The sequence below is a fragment of the Triturus cristatus genome, chromosome 1_2 (genome assembly GCF_964204655.1).
Source record: "Triturus cristatus chromosome 1_2, aTriCri1.1, whole genome shotgun sequence".
NCBI lineage: Eukaryota > Metazoa > Chordata > Amphibia > Caudata > Salamandridae > Triturus > Triturus cristatus.
In genome coordinates this window covers 946,299,810-946,325,989 of record NC_140580.1, presented here as the reverse complement: position 1 = coordinate 946,325,989, position 26,180 = coordinate 946,299,810, and the positions used below count along the sequence as shown (strand labels likewise).

At 42.5% G+C, this 26,180-nt stretch overlaps 1 protein-coding gene across 4 annotated transcripts in view; it reads left to right on the top strand.

Moving 5' to 3' along the window:
- Nucleotides 1-26,180, top strand: part of C1_2H9orf43 (chromosome 1_2 C9orf43 homolog) — a 285,830-nt gene that overhangs the window by 195,780 nt on the left and 63,870 nt on the right. For 3 of the 4 annotated variants that reach the window (XM_085609948.1, XM_085609945.1, XM_085609950.1), the window contains 2 exons: nt 15,790-15,880; nt 25,228-25,730. In XM_085609948.1, coding sequence (XP_085466074.1) covers nt 15,790-15,880; nt 25,228-25,526 — 390 coding nt within the window. In that variant the 3' untranslated portion in view covers nt 25,527-25,730. Of the gene's footprint in view, nt 1-15,789; nt 15,881-25,227; nt 25,731-26,180 lie in introns of those variants that run through there. The other variant, XM_085609947.1, reaches the window with a different exon arrangement.

The window sequence follows — 26,180 nt, the reverse complement described above, 5'->3', positions numbered from 1 at the left end:
AAGGGAAAAGATGTGTCTTTAATCGTTTCCTAAAACGGAGGTATTGGGGTTCCAGACGAAGATCTCGCGGGAGGGAGTTCCAAAGACGGGCCGCATGGACCGAGAACCGTCTTCCTCCTGACTGTGCTTTCCTAAACCTTGGGGCATTGATAAGGTTTTCTGCATTAGAACGAAGAGATCTTGTGGCTCTATAAGGGGTAATGAAGTTTCGGAGAATTGGAGGGCCTTGGTTGTTCAGAGTTTTGTGCACCAAGCACAGGGCTTTAAATTTAATTCTCTCCCTTATGGGGAGCCAATGCAGGAGTTTGAGGGCAGGCTTGGCCGATGATCTGGCCGGGGTGTTGGTAATGATCCGAGCAGCGGTATTCTGGATCCTCTGCAATTTAGTCAATGTTGCTTCCGGTGCACCCAAATAGATCGCATTACTATAGTCCAGTCTTGATATAATAAGACCCTGGACTAAAAGTTTTTGCGATTTCGGAGGAAGAAGGGGCAGGACCTTCCTCAGGGATTTTAGCAGACCGAAACAGGTCCCTACGACCTTTTTTGCTTGTGGGGCGAAGGAGAGTTCCGAGTCGATCCAGACACCCAGACTTTTCACCTCTGTCTTTGGGTCTGGGGGGGGACCTAGACATGTTGGCCACATGTCCAAAGGAAGTAAGGATCCTTTTGGGCCGAGTACAAGGACCTCAGTTTTTGCCCCGTTTAATTTTAGCGCTGATGTATTCATCCAGTGATGGACCTGAGTGAGGCAGTTAAGAAGATCGGCTTTCTGATGTTGAGGGTGGGACAAAGACACCACTAATTGTGTGTCATCAGCGTAGTTGATGACACTTACTCCGAAAGGGGTGATGACTTCCTCCAATGTGGACATATATATGTTAAATAGTGTAGGGCTAAGGGAGGAGCCCTGAGGCACACCACATTGGAGGGGCATTTCGGAGGAACGGGCGTCTTTCTCCCAGATCTGGTAAGATCGTTGTGACAAGAAGGATGAGAGCCAGGATATGGCTGTGCCTTCTAGACCAACTTTTGACAGTCTTTCGATGAGGAGCTGGTGGTCCACGGTGTCGAACGCTGCACTAAGGTCGAGGAGGATCACTGCCACTGATCCTCCACCATCTAGCAGCGTTCTAGCTTCCTCTACCGCCGCCAGGAGGGCGATGTCCGTGCCCTGTCCTGGTCGAAAGCCCGTCTGGGAGTTTTTTAGCTTGTTGTTAGCTTCTAGATACTCGGAGAGTTTCTTGTTGACAAGTTTTTCCGCGATCTTACTTACTCCTGGGAGTAAGGAGATGGGCCGATAATTCGCCAAGTTATCAGGGTCCAGGGTGGGTTTCTTTAATAAGGCCTTTACCACTGCCTTCTTCCAATTCTGGGGCACAACTCCCTGTTGAAGTGATGTATTAATCAATTGAGTGAGGGCGGGGATGATGGAGGGGGCTACCTCTTTAAGAATCCGAAGAGGTGCAGGATCTCTGGGGGAACCACTTTTCATAGAGTTAAGCGTTGTTCGCACTTCATCTGAGGTGAACTGGCCCCATGTGGATAGGCCGGTGGGAGAAGTCGAATGTGGAAAAACGGTATCTTCCCTTGGGTGCAGGGGGGGAATTGAATCCAGGATTAATCGGATTTTGTCCTGAAAAAAGTTAGCCAATTGTTGGCATTTCTCTTGATCGGCTGTAGGGTCAGAGGGGGGTCCATGGTCTTGTACTGGTGGTTTTGAAAGTTCTTTCAGGATAGCGAATGATTCCTTTCCGGAGCCACCTGCTCTCTCTATTCTCTCCTGGAAGAACACGCTTTTGGTAATCCGGATCGCGGTTTTATAATTGAGGAGAGAGATAGAGTAGATTTTTTTGTTCGCTCCTGTTTTCTCACGTCTCCATGAGCGTTCGGTCTTTTTACATTCTTGCCGTAAGGTTTTAAGCTCTGGAGTATACCACGGAGCAGGGGATATCTTTTTAGGTTGCTTAAGAATGGTAATTTTTGGAAGCAGAGTGTCCAGAGACGACGTAATCCAGTCACTGAATTGTTTATCGGCCAGATTTGGGTCCGAGGAAAGTTTAGGGGTGGACTCGGTCAGAGAACGGGTCCAAATATCCAATGACAATTTATGCCATTGGCGATCAGTAACCTGGGTTTTAGGAGTAGAGTGATTAGACCTGGAAGTTTCCCAGAAAAAGGGGACCAGGAAATGGTCAGTCCATGGGAGGGCCACCGGAGGATCGGTGGTCATCGTTGGAATATTAGAAAAGATGGGATCCAATAGATGGCCCTTCTCGTGGGTGGGCTCGTTGTTCATCAGACCTACCTCTAAGGCAGTAAGGTCGTGTCTAATGTCCGCGGCCACACGATCCGTTGGGTCAAGGAAGTGGAAATTAAGATCACCTAATAACAGAAAGTTAGAGGTGGAGGAGGCTAGTTGAGAGATGGCTTCAACTAAGGAGTTGGGGAAGTTGCCAGGGGCCCCAGGGGGACGATAGGTCAGAAGCCCCGCCACAGTGAGGGCTGGAGTGATTTGGATGGAAAACTGGCCGCACTCACAATCCTCGATGTCAGCGTTCGTCATCCTGCAGGCATATCGTTGCCTGTGGATTATGGCTATCCCGCCTCCCCTCCCTTTAGGTCTATTTAACGTTTGGCAGAAATAGCCTGTGGGGAGAGCTGCGACAACATCCGGATCAGTGTAATCCGAGAGCCATGTCTCTGTAAGAAACATTAGGTCATAATCATGATCATGGATAAGGAGGTTTATTTCGGTGGCGTGTTTCGGAAGGGAGCGGCAATTGAGAAGGCCGGCTTTCAAGGCCGGTATAGTGCTTTTCGGGGGAGGGACTGGATTGCAATGTGGACAGGTCGAAAAGATCTTACCTTCCGTAACCGTGTGGTAACAGGGCAAGGTGGTTTTAGGACGCAGGGCTCGTAATGTGTCAGCTGTATACATCACTCGCTCCTGAGGGTCACCTGGCAGAGTAACGGGGCCAATAAATCACAAAACACTCTTTGACTTGTTTAAAGATTCATAGATGCAGGAAAGCACAAGGCCTTTTCACAGCTGCCCCTCGTTTGTTGGATCTCCTTCTTCTTTCTACTTCTGAGTTTTTGTCATATAAATGTTTAAATAATGTTTTTTTCCCGCTGGCTTACCAACTATGTGCTGCAACTTCATGGTGGGCTTCTGCCTAGATAACTAAGGTTGCTGGCCTATTTAATTGTGCTTATACATTATTTTAAACTTGTATTTATTTTATACATTCCTAAAGTTCTTGTTGACTGTAGCTATGCATTTTAGGGCACCCTATTGCCATTTGGCGTGATGGTTACACTTTAAGAGATCACAAATATACCAGTAAATAAGTAGAAAGTCTAGGAGCTGAACCCAACCTCTTGTTTAGTTTTTTGTGCGCATGCTGGACTCTTTTTTGCTCCGCGGGAATGATTATATTTTGTCTTCAGTTCCCTGAAAGTTTTTTGGGGTGACCCTGTCCATGTTAGGATGTGTGTGTACTCATTATGGTATTGCTATATGTTCAATTGACACCCGTGCCATTAAGCAAATGAGCACATAATTATTTAGGGCAAAAGTTAGCTTTGTGAATAGAGCCCTTTTTCTTTTACTATTGACAGTTTTTTGTGAAAATCAGCAAAATTTAAGAAGCACAAAATTGTAAGAATCTAACATTAGTTTGCTTTGCAACTCATTGCTAAATTGGACTCTATATGGATAACAAAATTAAATATTTGAAAGCATTTAAGAAACATGATGGCCAGCTATTGCAGCAGGCACATAACTTTTTCTTAGTCCCTACAGAAAATAGAATGTGCACCCACTGTGCAATTCGTCATTTGCAGGAATATTCAGACAACGTTGTCTGGTCCCTCAGATTACTGTTACTACGGCTAGACGCGTAAACTGTGCCTGTTGGGTGATTATCGCACACCAGTTTCTTTAAACTAGGCCTGATAGAACTATGACACGCATTGGCAATGGGTCTCCCTTTTCAAAAGGGTTAGCTATTGCCTTTTGGCCTTGGTCAGATTCCAAAATGGCTGCTATTGCATGACAACATAGGCGGATGTATGCATGTTCATTTTGGAATGCGTTGTCTATTAAAGAAAAGCCAATATGGTCACCGATGAAAGCATAAGCATAGTAATAAATGCATACGTATGCATTGTGGTGCACCAGCGCCATTTCAGTGGCGGCCGCTCCATTAGGGCGTTGGAGCGCCGCCTCACTGTAATAAATTGGTATTTAAATACCATTTTATTTTCTGCTTCCCGCGCTGTGAGAAAGCAAAAGGCAGGGGTATGCCTGGTTGGGGGCGGGTGGCAGGAGGGTATGCCTGGTTGGGGACAGGCAGGTAGGCGGGACCGGTAGGAATGGCCTGCACCACTCTGAGTGCCCTGGCTGCTTGGTCGGCCCTGGGGCCGACCAAAGCAGTCATGCTCACTCTACATTTTCTCAGCCTACATAGAGAAAATGGCGTCCCTACTGGTGCCTGAATGGGTGCCGTCTGGGACTCCCCACCAATCACAACACTGCCATTCAGCATTGTGATTGGTTACAGGAGGGGAGGGAGCATGGCTGTTCCTCTTCAGGAGCAGCAGAGGCGGCGAGGGACCCGGCCCAGGAGTAGAGGCCGTGCGGACCCGGTCAGGTAAGTTGTCATTCACTTTTATTTTAACGTTCCCCGAGTAACCCCTGCGCGACCCTCACCACCCCCCACAACCCCCGCACAAACCCCCCCCCCCCTCCACGAGTATTGCAGCCGCAACTGCAGAGAAGCACTCCCAGAACGGGTGTTTTTATTTACTACAGCAAACAAATGATGGACGGAATGCTGGCCTTGCAGTTCGGGCTGGACTGTTCCCATGAGGCACAGGGTCAAGACTGATTTGCATATGGCTGGGTTCAAACTGGAATGGCATGGTGAACAAAAAAACAATGGATTTAGGCCCAGATCTCTGTACTGGGGTGAATGTATGACATTGTTCTGCATTCTGTCCATCAACTGTTGTTTTTGGATTTCGGTTTTATTTACTTCCCAAATGTATAACTTTAGCTAATCACCCTCATTAGAAGTTCTCCTGCTCGGATAAGGAGGGGGCGGGGCCTAGCTTCAGCTGTCTAAGTGTCACTGTGCATAAGCGGTGATGTACTCTGAGCTCAAAAAAGAGCGGAGATGATTTATAAATAATTTCCCATTAGAAAGGGAATGGCGGGGTGCCATCTCGTGCATGGTTTCACACGGGGGTGACAGGATTTAATCCTAGAACAAACAACCAACCTGTCTGTTTGCCAATCTAATCCATTAGGCGGGGACGCTTTGTTGTTATAAATCCAGCCTGTCCAATAAAGCCAGCATCGAATTCATTAGCCTCCTGCCTCGTGGCCTGGCCCCTGGTATTTGCTGCAAACGCTCTCCATGCAGATAACCAGGTAGCATACACGTCCCTTTGCTAAATGTCATGTGTTGCAGCGCCATAACACGCTATGGATCATTGCTCGCACACAGCAACTCAATTACATTAACCAGCGCGGCAATACGGTGTAATGACATCACATTAACGGTGCATTTCACAGGATCCAAGCTACCAGCTCCGCATGCTCGCCTGTGTCAAGATGCGCTATGCCCACGTACCAACAGGGGAACACGAAAGAACGGATGTATGACGTTACAACGCATACATTTACATCGCGGTACACTACATCGCGGTTTTAACAACGCAAGTCGTTACAACGACTTGCGCTAGATGGCGCTCTAGGACAAGAAATAGGACTTAGGAGTAGTATAATTTACTATTCCAACTCCAGTCTACGTACAGTAGGGAAGGTGTTGGATAGTAAATTATACTATTCCTTGTCCTAGAGCGCCATCTAGCGCAAGTCGTTGTAACGACTTGCGTTGTAAAAACCGCGATGTAATGGCATCGCGATGTAATCCCCGCGTTGTAAACGATGTTTCCCCGAAAGAACCTATGCCTTCAAACCTGCCTTGGAGCCAAGTCGGTTTATGTGTCTGGGTACGTCGAGATGTATTCCGTCTGATTGTGCTGTTTAATACGTAGTCACTGTGTGATAGGTTATTAGCAAATCTGTTTGATTAATTTGAAATTGTAATTGATGACATTTACCCACGGAATAAATTGTATTCTAGCCCCAATTTTAGGCTTCCAAGTGACTCTGAAAGTGTAGCTGTGAATTCAGTTTGCAGGTTTAAAATTAGCGTGTGGTTGCTGCTGGTGTTGTTTTGTTTTTTGTTTGTGAGCTAGGATTTCGCAAAACAGGTGTCTGTGTCTTTGAATATATCTCAAGTTCCTATTTAAAAGCAATTTCACCACATGGCAGGGAAAAAAATGTGTGCACCATCTCTCGGGACCTCAGCCTCTGGTGCTGGCGGTGTGTTCCATTGGGGATTGGAGTGTATACCTTCAGGGGAAAGGTTTTCAGTGTCTGCCGGCCTAGCAAAACGCGTTTTAATCTTCCTATTCTTTTACAATGACAGTGGTAAAATGAACTACAATGTGAATTAAATATTTTCTTGTCTGAAATATACTTTTTGTATGGCTAACTCTTAGGATTTGGCTAGATTTCAGACTTTGTGAGGATATTTAAAAGTACCCGGAACCAACCTCTTTGCACGTTGTTAGATTTATGTCAGTGCTGCATTCTTACTCCTGCGGTTTGCCTCAGATTGCATATGTTTTGTAAATATAAGAGCATTAACACATTTGGCTATTTTAATTATATTTGTGGCTGGTCCCGTCTGTTTTCAACACTGGAAACCCATTGTTATGTTATGTTATGTTATGAAAAACTTATAAAGCGCACGGTCACCAAAAGGTTTCATGGCGCTAAACTTGGGTACATTTAGTCCCGCAGTGTTGTGTGAAGTACAATTCGAAGCGTGTCGTTTGGAAATGGCCATTCAAATGTTAGCAAATGACAGTTCATGGATGTTCCACACATTTCTTACTGCCACGCTCCTGACACACCTCAGTTCATGTCCATAACCTCAAACCTCCATTTGCAAGCATATGCCAGTCTTGTAGACTTTCTACAGTTGAGTGTTCAAGTGTAAGCACGGATCTTCACAGGTCCTGACTCTTCAGTTTTAAACATACATTTTATTGCTGGAAAAATGCAACCAAGTACAAGCAATGAAATAAGTATTAGAAAACAATGAAAAATATTAAGTGAGCTAAAACATATGAAAAATAGAACAAGAAGCACTAAATAGAAAATAGTTGCGTACATAACTTTTGCTATGATAATATTTGGAAGGGAAAAGGGTTGGGGGGCAGGGAGGGTAGAAACGAGGGAGATATCCATAACGTAGTTGCATAAATACAGGTAAAGGTAAAAGCTTAATACTCCATAAGAGATATCGAAACGGTATAGGAAATAATTGTTGTAAAATGGAATACGATAACAATTAAAAAAGAAAAAAGGAGAAAATGTATATAATAATAAAATATAATTAAACAATATATCATTATAAGCATTTCATGGTGGTTTGAGAAGTTCTTCTGACGAAGGATGATGTTGGGTATGTTTTTATGCAGAAGTGTCTAAGTAAATAGTCACAGGACACCATATGCGTTCTCTTTTCAGGAGTAGAGACATAGGAGAAACATAGGCATGATCCAATCGATGATTATAACATACACTATACCACCAAGATTGAAAAGAAAGTTGTGTGGAATGTTTCCGATTTTTCGTTATTTGTTCAAAAGCAATTGCAAGTAATAAATCCACAATATCCATGTTTTGAGAGAGGGTTTGCCAATGATCAGATAATGTACCAAAAAATATAGCTGCAGGAGAAAAGGGGAAGTGAGTATGACAGATGGTACTAATTTGAGACCATACTTTCAACCAGAATTGATGTGTAGAAGGGCAAGAAAAGAGCATGTGGAATAAGTCTGCATGGGAAGCATTACAAGACCAGCAAACTGAAGAAAGTGAGGGTTGAAATTTAGATAAAGACATTGGTGTGAACGTGAGTCGATTATATGTGAAGAAAAGTGTTTGTGTCGTGCTTGCTGAGCTTGAGGTTTTTGCGGAGTTTCAACCACAATTTATTCCAAAGTGTTATAGGCCATGAAGTGTGGAAATCAGATTCCCATTGGAGTTCTGTATGAGTTTTAGGTCTATGTTCAATGGGCGTAGTGAGGAATTTGTAAATAGATGAGACATTAGGTTGGTCACTTAAAATGGGGAGAATGTTGCGTTGAGGAGATGAGGGGCGTGATGTAGAGGATATTAAGAGTAGAGAATTGGTTATATGTTGAGTCAATAAATTAAACTTAACAGAAAAAGATTTTGGTAGTTTATATAGTAATTGTGCATCAGAAAAAGTAAGGAAAGAGTCGTTTGAGTATAACTGTCCCGCCAAGCTTTCCAGAAGATAGGTTTATTTTGAATTTTAAGAAGGTTATTATGCCAGATAGATGAGTTGAGAAATCGGTCTTTAGCTGAGAGATGTGACAACATAAAAGAATTAAATAGTTTGTGAGCAGTATTATGCATAGGTGAAGATAGAAAACGTGATTTATGAGTAAATGTGAGGGATTCAGCAAAGGAAAACTGAGATAAGAAAACATTTCTGGATCTGTCCATAATGGGGAGGGGTTAGGAGTAGAATCATTTAAAGATTCGGAGAGTTGCTTAAGAAGGAAAGCTTTATGGTAGAGTTGAAAATTTGGAAAATAAACTCCACCTTATGATTCGGGACGTTTTAAATTAATTAAAGACCTATATGGTTTTTTCTTATTCCAAAAAAATATTGAAAGGATAGAATTCATTTTTTTGAAAAAGTATGCAGAAAGGTGAAGAAGGATAGCCAAAATCATATAAAACATAATTGGAGCAAGCATCATTTTAATGGTGTCAAGTCTACCCCACCGGGATAAGTATAAAGGGTGCCATTTGGAAGTAGAAGTAGATAAAGTAGAGAAGAGATGGTTCATATATTAGGGAAAGTGTTGTTTAATAGAGGAAGCACACCAAAGATCTAAATATTAAATTTTTGGGGAATACCATGAAAAATTAGTAGAGATAAAATCCTGTTTATAACAAAGAATATTCAATGGCAGAATTTCACATTTATCATGGTTTAGTTTGTTACCGCAAAGTAAAGAGAAAGTATTGACTCCTGCAATGAAAGCTGGAATAGAGTATTCTGGGTTGGATATAAATAATAGAATGTCATCAGCATAGACACTCATTTTAACACGAAGGTTGTCATGTTGAAAACCATGTATGTTAGAATTTTGTTTAATTTTAGCTACAAATGGTTCCAGTGCTAGAATGAAAAGAAGAAGGGGGCATCCTTGGCGAACTCCTCTCTGTAACGTAAAGGAGTTAGAAAAAGAATCATTAGCAAAAACAAAGGCTTTGAGTGAGGTGTATAATAGAGAAATATAAGAAATAAATTTGAGACTGAAGCCAAGCCAAGATAAAGTATGAAAGATAAAAGACCAGTCCATACGGTCAAAAGCTTTCTCTGCATCTAAAGAGATGGCTGCTAGCGAATGGGGATATTTATTAGATTTATGTAATATATTAAAGAAAGTCTGGGTGTTATCCGAGATATTCCGTCCTTTAATAAAGCCAGATTGTTCTTTACAAATGAGGGATTGTAAGAGAGGTTCCAATCGAAGAGCAGGAATTTTAGCAAATATTTTATAATCACAATTGATTAATGAGATCGGTCTGTAATTTTTACAAAAATGAGGATCTTTCCCTTCTTTAGGGATTAAACAAATGAGAGCATCTTGAAAGGTGCCAGAGGATGTATTAGGAGAAATAAAATGTAAAAACAAAGAGAGACGGTAAGGAAGAAGGTCTTTGGAAAAAGGGGAGTAAAATTCCACAGGGAATCCATCTGGGCCGGGTGCTTTCCCTGTCTTAAGAAGTTTTAAGGCCTGAGAGATATCTTTGATAGTGATATCTTGTGAAGAAAAATCAATATCTGAGGGGAATTGTTTTTGTATGGAAGCAAGGACATTTTCCATATCTATAGGATTTGGAGAAGATTCAGGAGTATAAAAGGAAGTATATTATTTATTGAATTCCTCTAGGATCTCTGGATGTTTAGTTATTTGGACAGAGGTAGAATTTAGTATATAATCAACATTGGAGCAATCTTTTTTAATTTTGAGATACGAAGCAAGGAGCTTGCCTGCTTTGTTTTGACCACCATAATAGCGGGCACTGCCCCGGAGAAGGTAGGCGGAAGCGTTTTCTGTGGATAATTTATTATATTTAAATTTTTCCTTGATTAGATTATTAAGGTCCACTATAGAATTGGATGATGTGTAGAGAGATTCTAATAATTTAATGGATTTAAGAAGTTCATTTGCTTTATGGGAATTTTGACGTTTCTTCTTAGCGACATAAGAAATAATGAAATCTCTGGCTGAAGCTTTAAAGGAATCCCAAACAATAGAAAAGCATCAAACAGAGGATAAATTATGTTTAAAAAACGTCATTAATGAAATCTTCAAAAGAGGAAGTAAAAGATTGGTCAGCTAATAAAGAATTATTAAAGCCCCATCTTTTATTAGAGTTAGTAATTGGAAGTAATTCTAAGTCTAATATAACAGGAGCGTGATCAGAGATCAGAATGGATCCAATGTCTGCTTGTAGGATAGATTGTGTTAGAGCTTTCGAAACAAATAAATAATCTATGCGTGATTGTGAAAGGTGCGTGGGGGAGAAAAAGGTGTATTCACGAAGTTGTGGGTGGCAGAGTCCCCAGGAGTCTACGAGGGATCTGTGAGAAATGAGATTGGTAAAATGTTGATGCATGGGTGAAGGAATAAAGATGTTTGATATGAACGATCAATATAAGGGTCAACAATTAATTTCAATCCCCACCAAAAATTACGTATGGTGTATCAATGGCCATCAAAAGGGAAGAAATATGTGGCCAAAAAGTATTGTCAGGTTTAGTAGGTGCATATATGTTAAATAAAGAAATAGGGATATCATTGATTTTAAGGTGAACAATGAGCCATCGACCATAATCATCTGAATCTTGAGAAAGAAGAGAAACTTTAAGTTTTTTATGAATAAGAATTACAGAACCATTTCTTTTACTAGTGCCTGGAGAAGAAAAAACATGTCCTACCCATTATCTCTTAAGTTTAAGAGTTTCTGAAGCTATTAAATGGGATTCCTGTAGGAACACAATGTCTGATTTAAGATTAGATAAATGGGAAAGTACCCGTTGTCATTTAATATGTGTACCCAAACCTTTAACATTCCAAGAGGTAACACGCAACGTCATTAATCAATCATATAAAATAAAGCTATTAAAATATTACAACAAAAGCAAAAATTTAATAAATAATTCATAATACATAAAAAGAAAAATATGGTAACCAGCTTTTCAATAAAAAAGTTAGAAACAGAGAGAAAATGATGTTGAAATAGAAAAGAGTAAGGAAAAGAGGAGAGGGGAACAAAGGAGAGAGATAGGAAAGGATAGAGGAAGTAAATATAGAACAAAGGTAAAAGAAGGACAACAAACCATACCGGAGACTCAAACATGGGTGGAGGGTGTTGAGGCAACAGGACGAAACCAGCAAAACATCCCCGGGGGAAATCATGAGGAGCCACATGGTTTAGACAATATTATACAATGGAGGATAAGAACAGGAGAGAGATGACACCTGGAATGGAAGACATGTGAAAGAGGGGAAAAAATTAGTTCAATCTGTCATTAACAAGGAAGATATGAGATAAATACATGACTGAGATATTTAAAACAGAAACAAATAATAGTATTCTCATGAAGAGGACGATCTTGTAAAGTCCACAGATTCTTCTCTGCAGTTCTCAAGAAAATGTTGGAGCATAGCTGGATCTTCATATGTGGTTGTTTTTTTTTATAAGTCACTTTAAAGAGACGGGTGTATCAAACCAAATCTGGCATTCAAATCTCATAGTGCTGGTCGCTTTGCAAGGAAGCTTTCCGTTTTATCTGCAGTGGTTTGGGCGTAATCTTGTGAGAAAAATAGCTGTGAACCTTGCCAGGAAATACGACGTTTGATTTTGACTGCCTGAAAAACTTTTAACAAGTCAGTATATTCTAAGAAGTAGAGTATTATACCTCTTGGTTTGAGTTGAGGTGAAGAAGTAAAGGGAGGACGACCTAATCTGTGAGCTCTATGTATGTTCAATGGAGGAGATTCTGGAATATCAAGCAGTTGGGGGAGAAAAGACTGAAAGAAGGCTAAAGGGTTGGATCCTTCCAATCCTTTGGATAAGCCATAAATACGTAGATTGTTACGTCTACTATGAGTCTCAAGATTTTTAACTTGTTTCTGAAGTTGTAAAATTGCTGCCTTCATAGGGGGAATTTGCCGTGAGGGGACTTGCAGTGACTCGACTTGATTTTCCATAGAAATGATTTTACTTTGAAGTGAGAACCAATTATCCTCCAAGCCTTGTAGGCGAGTGTTCGTTTCCTCCATATACGGCTTAAGAGCCCGTATTTCATCCAGGAGTAGTTCTATTGAGGGAGGCGGAGGAGAGATAGTAGGTGTAGGAGGATCTTTTTTGACTCATTTGACAGTGGGTAATAATGATGAAGTATTTGTTTTAGGTGTATTTTTAATGTTGATTTGAGAGAAAGGAGATCCAGAAGCAGGCACAAGGGAGGACATATTGGACGACGGTTCGCTGAGATGAGGTGTACTGGTTTGTGCAGACTCTTCCATGTCGTCTTGTAGGACCGAAAATGGGTTAGAAGTAGGCAATATGGTAGATTTCGACCGAGAAGTAGACATGTTAGATTAAACGTTACCTCGTCCACCTCTGGTTCTTCCCATAGACACGAGAGAGAAATACAGACAAGGAACTGCAGGATAAAATGCCAGGAACTTACAATAAAAAGTGTAGATATATCAAAAAGTCCAGAGTGGAAATAGTAGCTCTATATAAAAGTTAATAGTTAAATTATGAGACAATATTCAGCACTTAAAATATGGTTGATGTTGAAGAAGTGTTTGTCAACAAAACTGCATTTTGCTGATGAAAAAAACGCTGCGTGAGGCAAACACTCAGAAGATCGTAAAGTGGCGGTTGCAGCTCAGACATTGAGCGTATTGCATGTAAAAGCTGGTTTTTAGAAATGATGTGGGTTTTTTCAGCATAGAAAGTAATAAGTATCTTCCAAAATAGAATATATCCCATTCAGAGTGGTAAATTATAGGAGGGAAGACTGCTGCGTGGGGCAAAAACGCAGAAAAAAGCATAAGATAATAGGTTTAGGTCATTCATAAAGTGTGCCACCTATCATTGCACATTCCAGAGAGGAAGTGGGCTTACCGCTGTAAAATAATAGTAATTTTCCAGAGTAGAGAATAATTCCTTCAGTGCGTCATTTGTATGAGGCAAAAAACGCTATTAAGAAGCACAAAATGGCGGCTGCGGTCCGTTCACGGAGTGTGCCGCATATCAAAGATGGATTTTGAAGTAATGCGGGCTTACCGCGGCAAAATAAGGATGTCTTCCGATGCAGGAAATAATCCCCAAGCAAGTTCTATTGTCAAGACTTGCTGTGGGGCCGCTCCATCGGTTGAAGTTTGCCGGCTCCTCTGATCTCAGCCCGGAGCACTATCGGTTGGCCGCCATCTTCGTTGGCGCTCAAGCCACGCCCCCCACAGGTCCTGACTCTTATCAATCATCATCTGTGAAATTGCTCTTGGATGTTTTTTATGTGCGCTCCGAGTGGGGTTCGAACTAGTTTTTCAAAAGTGCAATTTAGATTTTTTTTTCTTGTGTGGTCCAGAAAGTCTCAGATTTGAGATTTTGTGAGTTATTTGAAAATCAACTTCTCTTTTATATTTTTGAAGGGAGCACTGTGTTTTGGCGCGCATAGCTTGAGTTGTCCTCCATTGGAACGGGATTAATGCTTTTAAAGATGGTGCATGAGTTGCTAGTTTCTGTTGCATTTCCTGCAGATTCTACTGTTGGTAAAACTATTATGGATATTGAAAAATGTGGTTCTAATCACTTGAATAATCATTGTTACTTTCAAAACATGAGAAGTTTAGTTGTTATTATAGACTGCTGATAATGCTGCTGTGCCACGGAAACACTGCACTGTTGTGTGTGAAATCGAGTTTGTTGAAACATTAAAGTATTGCAGAAGTGTCACATTCGCAGCAGGGATATTATAGATATGGACCGCTGCTGATTTTCGTAGGTGTTTGATGACGCACGTAGCGGTCTCCAGGGAGCCGAGGAGTGCTTGTGTTTCTGTGTTGCTGCTGGAGCGTACTGAACCCTCTCTTTAGGGCTGGCGGGCACTACCCAGGACCGGAGGGGCCTAGTCAGAGCACTGTCACAGCACTAGAGTGCACTGAATACTGTAAAGTATTTTATTTGTCAGGGTACAAGACCCTTGTGCTCTTGTGTTTAATTTCCGCTGAATACACAAAAGCACTACCCATAGAAGAAAAGCAACCCCCACGAAAGCCCCGCAGGAACACTGCGCCAAAGTGTGCCGGCGGAGCATCGCCTTGAGACTACCTCAGAGGCAATTGGAACAATTAAAGGACAGTTGCACAAAGCAAATGTGCGCATTCATCAAAAGCAGTTCTTAATTACCTTCGGGTACCGTTCCCACTCTAAACATTAACACTCTTTAAAGTGCAGAGTGACTCTGCAATTCAGAGAGTGTTAGTGTTTATAGAGCGAGAACGCAGACTGGTGCAGACATTTTTTCTCACTCTGAATCTACAGCCCCTGCCACCCGTGATGCACCTCTGAGAAGCATACACACTGAGTGCCAGCACTGGGCCTAGCATCAAAAACATAATGATAGAAATGTTTCTGATGCTAGGCCCTGCTGGCACACAGGGTGTATATTGCTCAGGGGTGTCTGGCGCTGGCAGGACCTAGCATCAGAAACATTTCTATCTACATTTTTTATGTGTCATTCCTTTATTAATGTAATAACTGCACTTTCACAATTGCTTTATTAACCTTCTTGCTTCTCAAATTTGCTTGAAAATGCACCATTTACCCACTCTTTTTTCAAAATTTTCTCAAGGGGAGAACCCACCCAGAACCCCCTTTAGATGTTCAGGTTTGCTCGCCGCGCTCGCTCGCCGCGGTGCACTCTGACAGAAAGTTTACGCCTAACACTTTCAAATGTCAAAAGCCACCACTGTCCATTTTGCCTTCTTTAATTTACTGTTCCCATGCGGCCAATTTAGAATGGTACATTTAAAAGTTTAATTGATGCGTAGGAGTGCAAAAAGGAAGAAACAAGCTGCCCTGTAGTAGTTTACATCGTCTAGGCCCTGGAAGAAAAAATATATTTTAAAAATGCTGCAACGGAATGGATGGAGAGCTTTGTACGTTTAAGCGAGCAGTTCAGCACTAGTGTGCAGCTGACTGACTCTTGTAGGAAAAAATACTCAAAACGCGATATTTAAAAAAAGTTTGGGGAGGGACATGGAGCAATAGATGGGAAAGTGAGTAACCCGGCAGCAGTAACAGCCTGGCCTACGCAGGAAAACAAAATAAAAGTAAAGTGGGGTTGGGAAGCAATGGAGGAAGTGGGGAAAGTATCACACTCAGCAGATGGGCGGGTAAAAGTGTAAAACAAAACTAGCAAACAAGGAGAGAAATAAAAAGCACGAACAGTGGTTGCGCTCCTCTGCCATACCCCCTACCCCGTCCACTGGTTTAGTGTGTTTTTGGTGTTTCCTTCAATTGATCATAAATTATTCTAAAGTCCATATGTGTGTTTTTCATACTCTTAGGATATGCAGAGTGAGTTCTCTGAGGAGGAGAATCACACAGGCCATCTGATGAAGCCAGTGGAAGAAGATGATACTGTGAAGTCAGAGGCTGGTATGTGGTACTGGGATGCTGGGTGTCACAACTGTAGGAAGAGAAATGTGGGCTTAAAAACTGATTATGCATATTATGAATTATAGCTTCTTAGATGGGTTCCTGGCAGATTGTGCCTTCCATGTAATGGGCTGACCAATGAGATGAGGACGCAGTGACCTGAAGGCTGCAGTCTGAGCTGGTCAGGGCGAAATTAGGCTGAAATTGAAGTTGCCCTTCCTAACATGCCCCGTGTGGATCTAAACACTGCTCTGCTGCTCTTCTACTGCCAGATATAGCAGTGGGAGAGCACTAGATCAGCCTCTCAGTGTCACCGCATCCTTCTTCCAAGCCTGATGGGATACTGCCCCAAACGCCCCTGTGGGACAGCCATCGCTAGCTATGAGAGACCATTGTTACTATTTTTTCTGACTGCTATCTTCACGGCTTTCAAGAACAGTGGAAGCAAGCAGTGGCGTAGCGGGGGGGGCGTTTTTTGCCCCGGGCGGCATGAGTTTAGTGGGCTGTGGCCTACACCCCCCTCTTACCTGCAGCTGTGTGGGGCAGCCGTTGTAGGAATCGCCTGCACCCCCCTTACATATGCCCACTGGGCGGTAAACACAGGGACCGCCACAGGTGGCACAACATATAGCTAGGACACTGGAAGCTACGGCAGTGTCAGGGGTACCGAAAGGTGGGTGAGACATAGCAGCAATTACCAGGGTTGGATTGGGATTAAAAATCGGCCCAAGCTTGCTAAAAAAAAGAGGTCCTCATTTGCATATTGCCTTTCCCCAAAAACACTGCTTATGCGAAGTTTCATAAAAAGAAGGAGGGGTCTTTGACAGAGGCATGCTTTCTTAACTTTACTTAGATGAAAAAATGCACAGATTAGTTTACACTGGTGAAACACATCTGAAAACAAGTGTCGCCACTTCTGTTCAAGCCCCCTGCCCCCGCTCAATATGCATACTGGCCCAGCGAGAGAAAGGAAGTGACACCTCTGTCCTTTGATAAAAGGGAGGTAATAGACTCCCATCTGCCTCCAGAAAGACCACTCAGGCACCCACTGAGCCGCCTGCGGCATCCGAACAACACAGACAACGCACAAATTGACCCCCAGGCTGTCCAAAAAAGCAGCCCTCAGCTGCAACTTGGATACTGGCCCCTTGGCCATTGCCCGAGTGCCCGCCTTACCAATCCGACCTTGGCAATTACCCCTGGCTACCTTTAATTTAGTGCAATGAGTGTGAATGTTGCACTGTGGCTCCGACTCCACATTCAAAAGCCTGAAAGTAGGTAAAATTGCACGAGTCTCTGGGCTGTATGTTTGCAAAATATGTGCATTTGGCAAGTCATACAATTCAGCCCTGTCTTGTAAATCTGTCCTTATTTTGGACCTTTTTTAACAGGTAATTCTGTGACCGCAATGTCATCTTCCTCCCCATTTCCATGGTTGGCGCCATGAACAGCATTTTCCCAAACTATACAATCCACATACAATCTCCAATAGGAGCTTTACTATAGAGAAGGTAAAATGGCCCTCACACTGCCAGGCTGCATTGCTTGCAAGTAAGCGTCCAGTTGTCACTGCAGTATGACATGATATTACACAACATTGTCACTGCCCTTTTAATAGCATTCTTTATTAGAGGAGAATTCCTCCAAAATGAGCACTGTTGGCATGGTCACTGCGTTAACCCTATCATAAAATTAGTGGGATTCTTTATCTAGTGGCACAGTATGTGTTGCCATGCTGACAACAAGTGCTCGCTTAAAGCAAATTACTGCAAAAGAAATACCATGTAGTAACATTCAGCTCCACTTTCTGTCAGCAACAATGTAACAGCCAAATTAAGAACATAATGCTTACGTGTTCCTGTTAACTTTTTTTCAGTAGACTTCTTCAACTTCCTATGTAAACAAGCATTGGCATAGTCAGCAGGTCTTTCCTGAAACACCATTTGGTTTGCCAATGCTTGATTGTCCTGTCTTCCCCCACATGATTACTGTGCATGTGCACTCATGTTTGGAGGCTGTCTTGGAATGATTTTCTAAAATAAAGAAAAATCTTGAAATGATGGCATGCATGTGGGGTGGCCATCTTCGAACAATTAAAATTCCATATAAAGATGGTGATTTACCAGTAAAATGGCGGTGGAGCTTAAGGTGGATGTAGGGGAGCGTAGCGGAATCCAGAGAAAGGTAGGGGAGCAGGGAGAGAAAATAGTGGCTCATGCATTTGAGTGAAAGGTTCTAGTGTCAGCAGTGTAATGATACAAATTGTCCAATCAAAACATGCTGGGACATGAAAGTTTCTTGAGTTCGACAAACACAAAAATATGGAGGAAGAACATTGAATCAGAAGCTGTGAACAGAGATAGACACGAAAGCCATTGAACCCCAAGAAAGGGTATGACACACTGCCCACTCGAAGTCTTTTTTTAATACAACCAGGGGCATAACACAGGCCCCTGCAGCCCTTCTAGCACAGGATGGGCCCAAACCCTTCAAGGACCCCCAACCCCTTCAAAGGGGCTCCATTCTGCCCAAAGCCTATGAATATTTGTGAGATATGGGAGACTTTGGGCCACTTTTCACATTCTGCATGGTTGGCCCATCATTTTGCTTTACGTCACTGAATACAATATGTCTGTTTTCCATTAGATGTAACAAACTTTGACAAAGCCAGTAGGTCTCGCCTATGCCAGATCTATAGACTTTGCCAATGTTTTTTAGCCATTTTTTACAGTAGTACAACTCTATTATTTGGCTTTTGCTGCTGCTGCTGTGAAGTGTTGTTGAAAGTAGAAAAAAACATGCTTTGGTGCAGCCAGTGATGACCATGTCATAGCGCCTTTTTAATTTTTTTAAAATTTATTTTCGAACATGGTACACAGCAATCATGCTGCTGTACAACATAGCTAAAAAAACATTGACAAAGTCATAAGATCTCTCAGAGGCGAGACCTAGTGGCTTTGCAAATGCTTGTTTTTCCTGGCGGGATGGAACTGGTTAAGCAACAAAGTGTGAGGAGGGCAGGCCAAGCAGAAACGTGAGAGAGGGTGAGGTGGCGGTAACAAGAATGCTGGGCGGTGTAAGCAAAAGGGTAGGAGAGCAGGGATTACTGTGAAACCAGTAACGGGGCAAGCAATGGCAGGGCAAGAATCACAAGGTAAGCCACGATGGGGTAACAATAACAGACAGGCCAAGAAATTAACGGGCTAGCAACAACGAGGCAAGAAACAACAGGACAACAACAACAGGGAAAGGAACAATGAACGGACAATAACAATGGAGCAAGTAGCAACAACGAAGCAGCAACAATGTAGAGCTGGGGGAGATGACCTGAAAACACATGGAGTGTGATAACTAAAATAAAAAAGTACCTCCAAATAGCCCACGAGCAATGGAAGGAAACTGAGCACCGAAAGAAAGCAGTATTTGGTCCATGCACAGGGTTAGGACCAGCACAAGAAGAGGAAGTAAAGCTGGCATTCACTGACTAAAAAGAAGCACAAAAATTAGAGTGGTGATGAAACCAACCAATGGGTGGGCTCCAAGCTCCTTTAATGGGGAAACAGCCTTTACCACGAAGGCTTTTCTACGCATTACGTTTACAACGGTACACTTACCTCGTAAACGTCTTTACAACGCGTATTGCTTCCACGACCGTCTTTACCACGCAAGCAACGTCATCACGGAACGTCTTCTTCCTTATCCGATTCAGTCCTTTTTTAGTGTCGGCGAAGACGTGAGAAAAAGGCACACAAAAAAAAAGGGGTTTGGGGGGGTTTCCCCCCCCCAAAAAAAAATGTGTGGTAAAGGAATAATCGAGGTAAAGGATATGCGTAGAAAAATCATTCCGTTGTAACGCATGCGTGGTAAAGGCATGCATTGCAACGGAATGCGTAGTAACGACATATATTCCCTTTAATGTAACAAAATGTCTTACAAGCGGCAGTGCATGTGCTATCTCAGGCAAGACTTATAAATTAGGAAAGGTTTCAGTATTTCTGATTTTCACTGTTCTAAATGAGGAAAAGTGGCGTTTGAGGCTGAATTTAATTGTGGGTATACAGGAGTTCCCCTGATTCAGGTGTGGGGAATTGGTATCCCTGTTTCCAGTCAGTCTCCTCACACCTAAAGTTGGGAACAGTTATATTCCCTGTAATGGGGAACCTGAGAATTGCCAGGAATGATATCTCTGGGTTTAGACCCTCATTATGAGTGGACTGGGATGGAATACAGTGTCTGATGTTCTTGTTATTGATCACATTACTCAAACTAGATTTCATTCGGAATCCTACAATGCCTGTTCAATCAGAACTAGATACCCTGTACTGTTGGAGGACACTGCCATTTGACAGGGCCTTGGATTTCAATCATACCCAGCATCTCTTTGTTTTCTTTGTTTGATGCTTTCTCAGCTAAAGGTAAGACTGACTGAAATCAAAGAGTAGGAAGGTGGGTTTTGGCATGCCTAATGTCTACATGTATTATGTTTTCTTTCTAAAAGGCCCGCTAGCTTTAGGTGCAGCAAGACAGTACATCTGCATACTCTACTTAGAGTTTGGAGGACGGATTCATGTTTGTCAGGGCGACAGATACTTCGTCACCCTGATGGGCATCCTGTCCACCAAATTAAGAGATGTCCTCAGGCCCCAAGGACATCTCTCTACGTTGACAGGAACCACCATAAATGCAGGAAAAGTTTTATGGACGGTACTGTCAGCCAAGACAGCTGGCAATCAAACAAATCAAACAAATTCCCAAAGTGGGAGTTTGTTTTCGAAAAACGAAAAACGAACACACTCACACCCTGGAAGTTTTCTGCCAGGTTTTGAGGGTCATTGTTGATTTTTTTCCTGTACTTCTGAGACAGACAGGAAAGAAATGTCCTTCCTCCGACTGTCCCTACTCCGTCTGGCTATCGGAGGAAGTATTGCAATGATTGAGGGAATGGGAGCTCCGTTAACAGAATACTTATGGTAAACCCGTCTTTAAAGAGGCCGATGGCCTGAGGATTTGTTGGCCAGGATACTCAATCACTTTTGCTATGGAATACCCTGTCCACTAAACTCTAAGTCAGACCCGCAGTCACTTTAGAGCTATTTATCTATATCCTAGTGGCATAGACGCCTGGATCTCAGGATCAGTTTACAACTCTAATGCATTTTACAGTAGTGATTTAGAACTGCTTACATTCTCCGATTGAATAACATAGGCGGGTGAGTGGGTCCAGGTATGTTCTCTTCGAGCGATGAGCTAGCAACTCCTTTGCAGTGTTTTTTGTTATGTAGTGATGGCTTTTGAACTGCATTAGAATGCTTGGATTGCAAGGAAAACCAAAAGATGTACTCCCTTCTGTCCAAAATGGCATTAAGTCCCATGTAACCCAGGCTAATGTTTTTCCCCCAACAAGCATATTTGTGCAATTTGTGATGTTGAGAAGGGAAACAGTCTGATCAGATTGCATCCCGTTTTACCTGCACATGTGCCCTTTCATGATCATATCCATGTTATCTTCAGTTCACCTGTCCGGCCTTCTTACAATGCATCTCCTCAACCTCAGTAGCAAGTGGTCTAGTTGGTGGGTATGGGAAAGTGTCTACTTATCCCCAGGTGTAATTTCAAATAAAGGGGTTTCTGGTACAGGGTCAACATCCCTGCTGCAAGCTAGTCACCATTAAATATGCAAGCAAATAGGGTCACCTGAATGGAAAAGCTGCACTTTGTGGATGCACTCTTAAGCAGGAAACAGAGGTTTTCTCAATGTACGTGACTTGACTTGCACAAGTCTTCCAGAAGATATCATGGAATAAAGAGTCTTCTTGAATGTGTATCTAAATCACAGTGGGCCCCATGCACAATTAGTTTTAGTGCTCACAAACGTTCTGATTCCAGTAAATCAGAGGGCTTGTGAATACTAAAACCCTTTTCAAATATGCTAAGCCCATTTAAAGATTCGTAACAGGTTTTCTGAATTGTTAAATGGTTTAGGAAACCATTCCGAATTTGTATTTTGTAAGGGGTGTATTAAAGGAGTCCCTTACAAATTGCTTACGCTATGTATAAATGTTTTGCGACCAAAATGCAATCACAAAATATTTATATTTTACCAGCGATACAATGGTAGTGGTAACCCATTCACAAACAGGAAGGGATGACTTCCCCCTTGTGAATGTTGGCAAAAACATTTTTGCCAGAACACAGTGGGCTCACGTACCACTGCTGAGTCTAAAATCAAGTCTGTAAATCTTTTCATTTTTTTTATTCAAATGCATGCTGTCTCCTCGTAAAGAAAATGTGTTGGGTTTTTTTTTTGTTTTTTTTTAATACTGTTTTATTTAAAATCAATCACAGACACGGTGATGGCAGATAATTATAGTGGACTGCAATTTGCAACCTACTTCATGAATATTCATGAGGTAGGTTGAATTGTGACCCATATCGATTGAGTGTTTTGCGAACCGACCTATTAGTATGTAGGTCGTGTCACAAAACACCATTGCATTTGATAAAACTCAGTTTGCAAATTGTGACCACTTGTACCAAAGCCTTCTTAGTACATGCGGACCAGGCTTCAATCATTCCAGGTGCTTATAGTCCTTGCTGTCAGTCTACTGATAGTATTGCCCAAGTTTAAGTATTTAGTAGTCTCTATGGTGCACAGCAGAGCACTTTCTTTAATATACACTTCAATGTAAATAATATACTCATGATTAATATTTTACATTTGATGGTTATTATTTTTGTTTTAAATGAATATTGCTAATGTCTGTGCCATATCACTGAAGAGGATACAGTATACATGGAGAATGTGATTAGCGAATATGTTATTAACAGTTAATTAACAACAATCAGGAGAGTGCCCTAGACCACACCTTAAAATCTATCAGCTGGCCTGCTGGCTTGCCAGGTCAGCAGAGCTTGAAGGAGGAGTTCCAGGCACCAAAACACGCCTGCCTGGTGGGGTTCCTGTTTGAGCTGGTACCTTTTGAAATTGGTGGGGTGAGCAAAGTGCCTTTTCCACTTCCAAAAAAACAAATTTTAACAACCCTTCTCTCCAAAAGCCCAAACTAAAAAAAAATCCATCCAAAAGCCCAAATACACCCAACCCCTCCCTCCAAAAGCCCAACACGAACACATGCATTACACATTTAATAGGAATAAAAGTAAGTTATGCTTACCTACCAGCTACGACTCATCCCCCTTGGTGTTCTCCTGCAGTCTTTGGCAAGAAGAGCTCCCCTAACCAATCAAGACACTGCTCTCATGCTGTTAACCAGCATTAGAGGAGCGCTGGGGTTGGATGGAGTGGGTTGCACTGAGCCTCCTTTAGGCCCTAGAGGCCTATGCTTGCTCCCCACCCAGCTGTCTAAGACAGATGAGTGGAGAGCTGCAAAGTGTGCATGTCAGGCTGGTCGTCGTTAGACAGCCGGCCAAACTGACATGCGTACTTTTCAGTGTCTAGCCAGACCTCCATGCTGCCAATCAACAGCAGAGGACAGTCAGGACGTGCCCCCCATTTCTCCTGGTTTGGGGGCAGGCAGGTGGCTGCTGCGAGTCGTGCTGTGTTGAAAATAAAATGTCAATGAAATCATTTCATTGTCATTCATTGTGTGGCTCGCAGCGGGCAGGGGAGCTTTGCCCTCATGAAGAAACCGCCGCTGGATGGAATGGTGGGCAAAACAATGCTAGACGGGATTGTGGTCCATTCACGCATGGCAATTTTTGTTTTCCTCACTGCAAGGCCCTCAGTGTGATGGATATGCTCAGACATGGGTCCCGTGCTCATTGTTCCACAGAACTAAAACTGCACCCTACTGACCGAGCCAAAATAGGATGACCCAGTCTAGGCTTGCTTTTGTTCCTCCTCGAGGGGTACTGGCCTGCAGTTTGGGATGGACTGTTCCTATTGAGCAGGACAATGGCTGGTTTGCATATGCCTGGTTCCTGTCTGAGGTGGCATTACAAGCAAAAACGATGGACTGAATTGTGACCCAGAATGTGTTCTCTGTGTAAGGGGGCAAAACATTTCGCCCATAGTTATGACTGCTTAACTGTTTTTAAATGAACTTTTAAATTTCTATTATACTTACAAAAATGTCGTCATTTCCATTTGACTCACGGTGGAGCGGAGAAACACAACAGATACCACACCTCCATTGCAAGCCATCAGCACAGATTCATTACAGAAATGAATGAAAGCAAAACACACATTCAACTCCAGCCAAGTTAGGGCATGACATCCTGAATAATGAGAAAGGGTTCATCAGGGCCGGCTTTAGTGCTGGTGGTGCCCTGTGCGACAATGTTTGTTGGCGCCCCCCCAATGACCACCTCCACCACGGATTCTCTCACTGGCACCCTTTAACAGTGACCAGTCACCATAACCACACACTCTTTCAGATGAATTGAATTAGTAATAAAGCACCACTCATACCAGTGTAGGGTGTCCGAGCACTTTGCATCACACACACATTACACAGAGACAATCAATCATACGTGTGTAAATCAGTGTTTAGGAAATGTTACATAAGCCAAAGGACTGAAAATGTAGGAGTCACATGTCATCCATACTGGTAGGCAGTATAATTTAGGAGTGCTTGGTGTGGAGAAGCACAAACGCAGAGTCGAAAAAGAAACAGCATAGTTGGGAGTTTTCTTTAATAATAAGAATCGATTTCTAGCCAAATTAACCCTTTTTGCAACATTAATCAATGTTCTAATAATGTATACTTTGCAGTCTGTATGCAGTTCTAGGATGAAAGTTAATAGCGCACTATTCTATATAAGGAATTTAAGTTATAAATAGCAAGTAACAAAAGGATGTCTCTTTTGAAAGCAGTAACCTGCTGATCTGTTTACATCATACGCACTCTGTAATCTACTTGGTACACTTAGCAGCAGGCATATTAACCCTCTGCACTAACTTCACCTAAGTCAAAACCTCAACTATACAAAATGCTGATCTCTCTCCAGGAAGATAATTAATCACACGAGTTATCTTGACGTTTATGTGAGGCCTGGTAATTGCGGAGGAAAGAAAAGCTGCAGCAGGTGCTTCAAAAGCATAATAAACTTTCAAACATGGCGCCCCCAGGAAGCCAGCACCCGGTGCGGTGGCACCGATCGCACCGCCCTAAAGCCGGCCCTGGGGTTCATACCTCTACACATTATATCGCATGATAATAGCTGAGGCTCCTGAAAACATATTGCATGCCTTGTTGTATTTGTGGAAAAGGTGTGATAAATGTTTTGCCTTGGTAGACCTGGCAAAATGTATCTGTATTCATCTGGTACATTGGCTCCTGGATGATTGAACACTGAAACCTGTCATTTCTCCCATTTTTCACTTGAAGATGTTAATGGAGAGGAAGGAACAGAGACCCCTGAAGAAGGGACAGAAGTCTGGAATGATGGCAGAGACCAGCAGACAGAAGAGTATCCAGAGACTTCAGCCGAGTCGAGCAACGCTCTAGGTGACTGTAAGCAGAAGAATCAGTCGAATACAAATAAGATGCTGGAGGAAGGTGGAAAGGTGCAGTTTCCTTCTCCCAGACCTCCTCCCCCACCCCCATCCCCAGAATACTTGCGCAAAGGAAGCTTTTCTGGAGAGGAAAACCCACCTGAGAGGGAACCTGCTGCAACCTCCACGTGAGGCCGTGGCCCTCAAGTCAGAGACGCCCTGGAGAGGGTGCATTTATCCGTAATAAGAATGCTTGTAGTGTGCAGGGGGGGTTTGTATTTAGAATTAAAATGTTTTTTTTTAGTAAGCTGCCATACCTGAGAGACGTCAAGGGCACACAGACAGGGGATGTATTATTTGCTTAACTCAAGAAATGTTTGAACTATTAAAATGATAACATTTAATCATTTGATCCATAACAGGTTCCTTTATCCTGTACTTTGAACAGTATAACAATGTATATACACTGAACGAGTGAGTAAACGTGCCTGTAACGACTTGAAAGCTCCCTCTGATCGCAAGCAGGATCTGCAGGCGGAGTACGGTGCCATCCGCCAGAATTACAGAAACACAAAACTTAACATGACAGTTTTACAGTCCCACGAAATGTATCTCAAGAGACAGAGGGAATCAAGAAGTATAAATATCTCTTTAACAAATCCTTAAAAATCCGAACTAGACTATAAAAGAAATGCATATAAAGGGAGCCGGTTGCACCGAGCATCAGCACTGGTCTTTATCTATAATTAGTACATTGGTCTGTTGAGATCTCCATTGAAGACCATAGAACAGCAGCGGCCTAGCAAAGCTGATATTGGCCAGCTGCTCTAAACATAACAAAGTTCT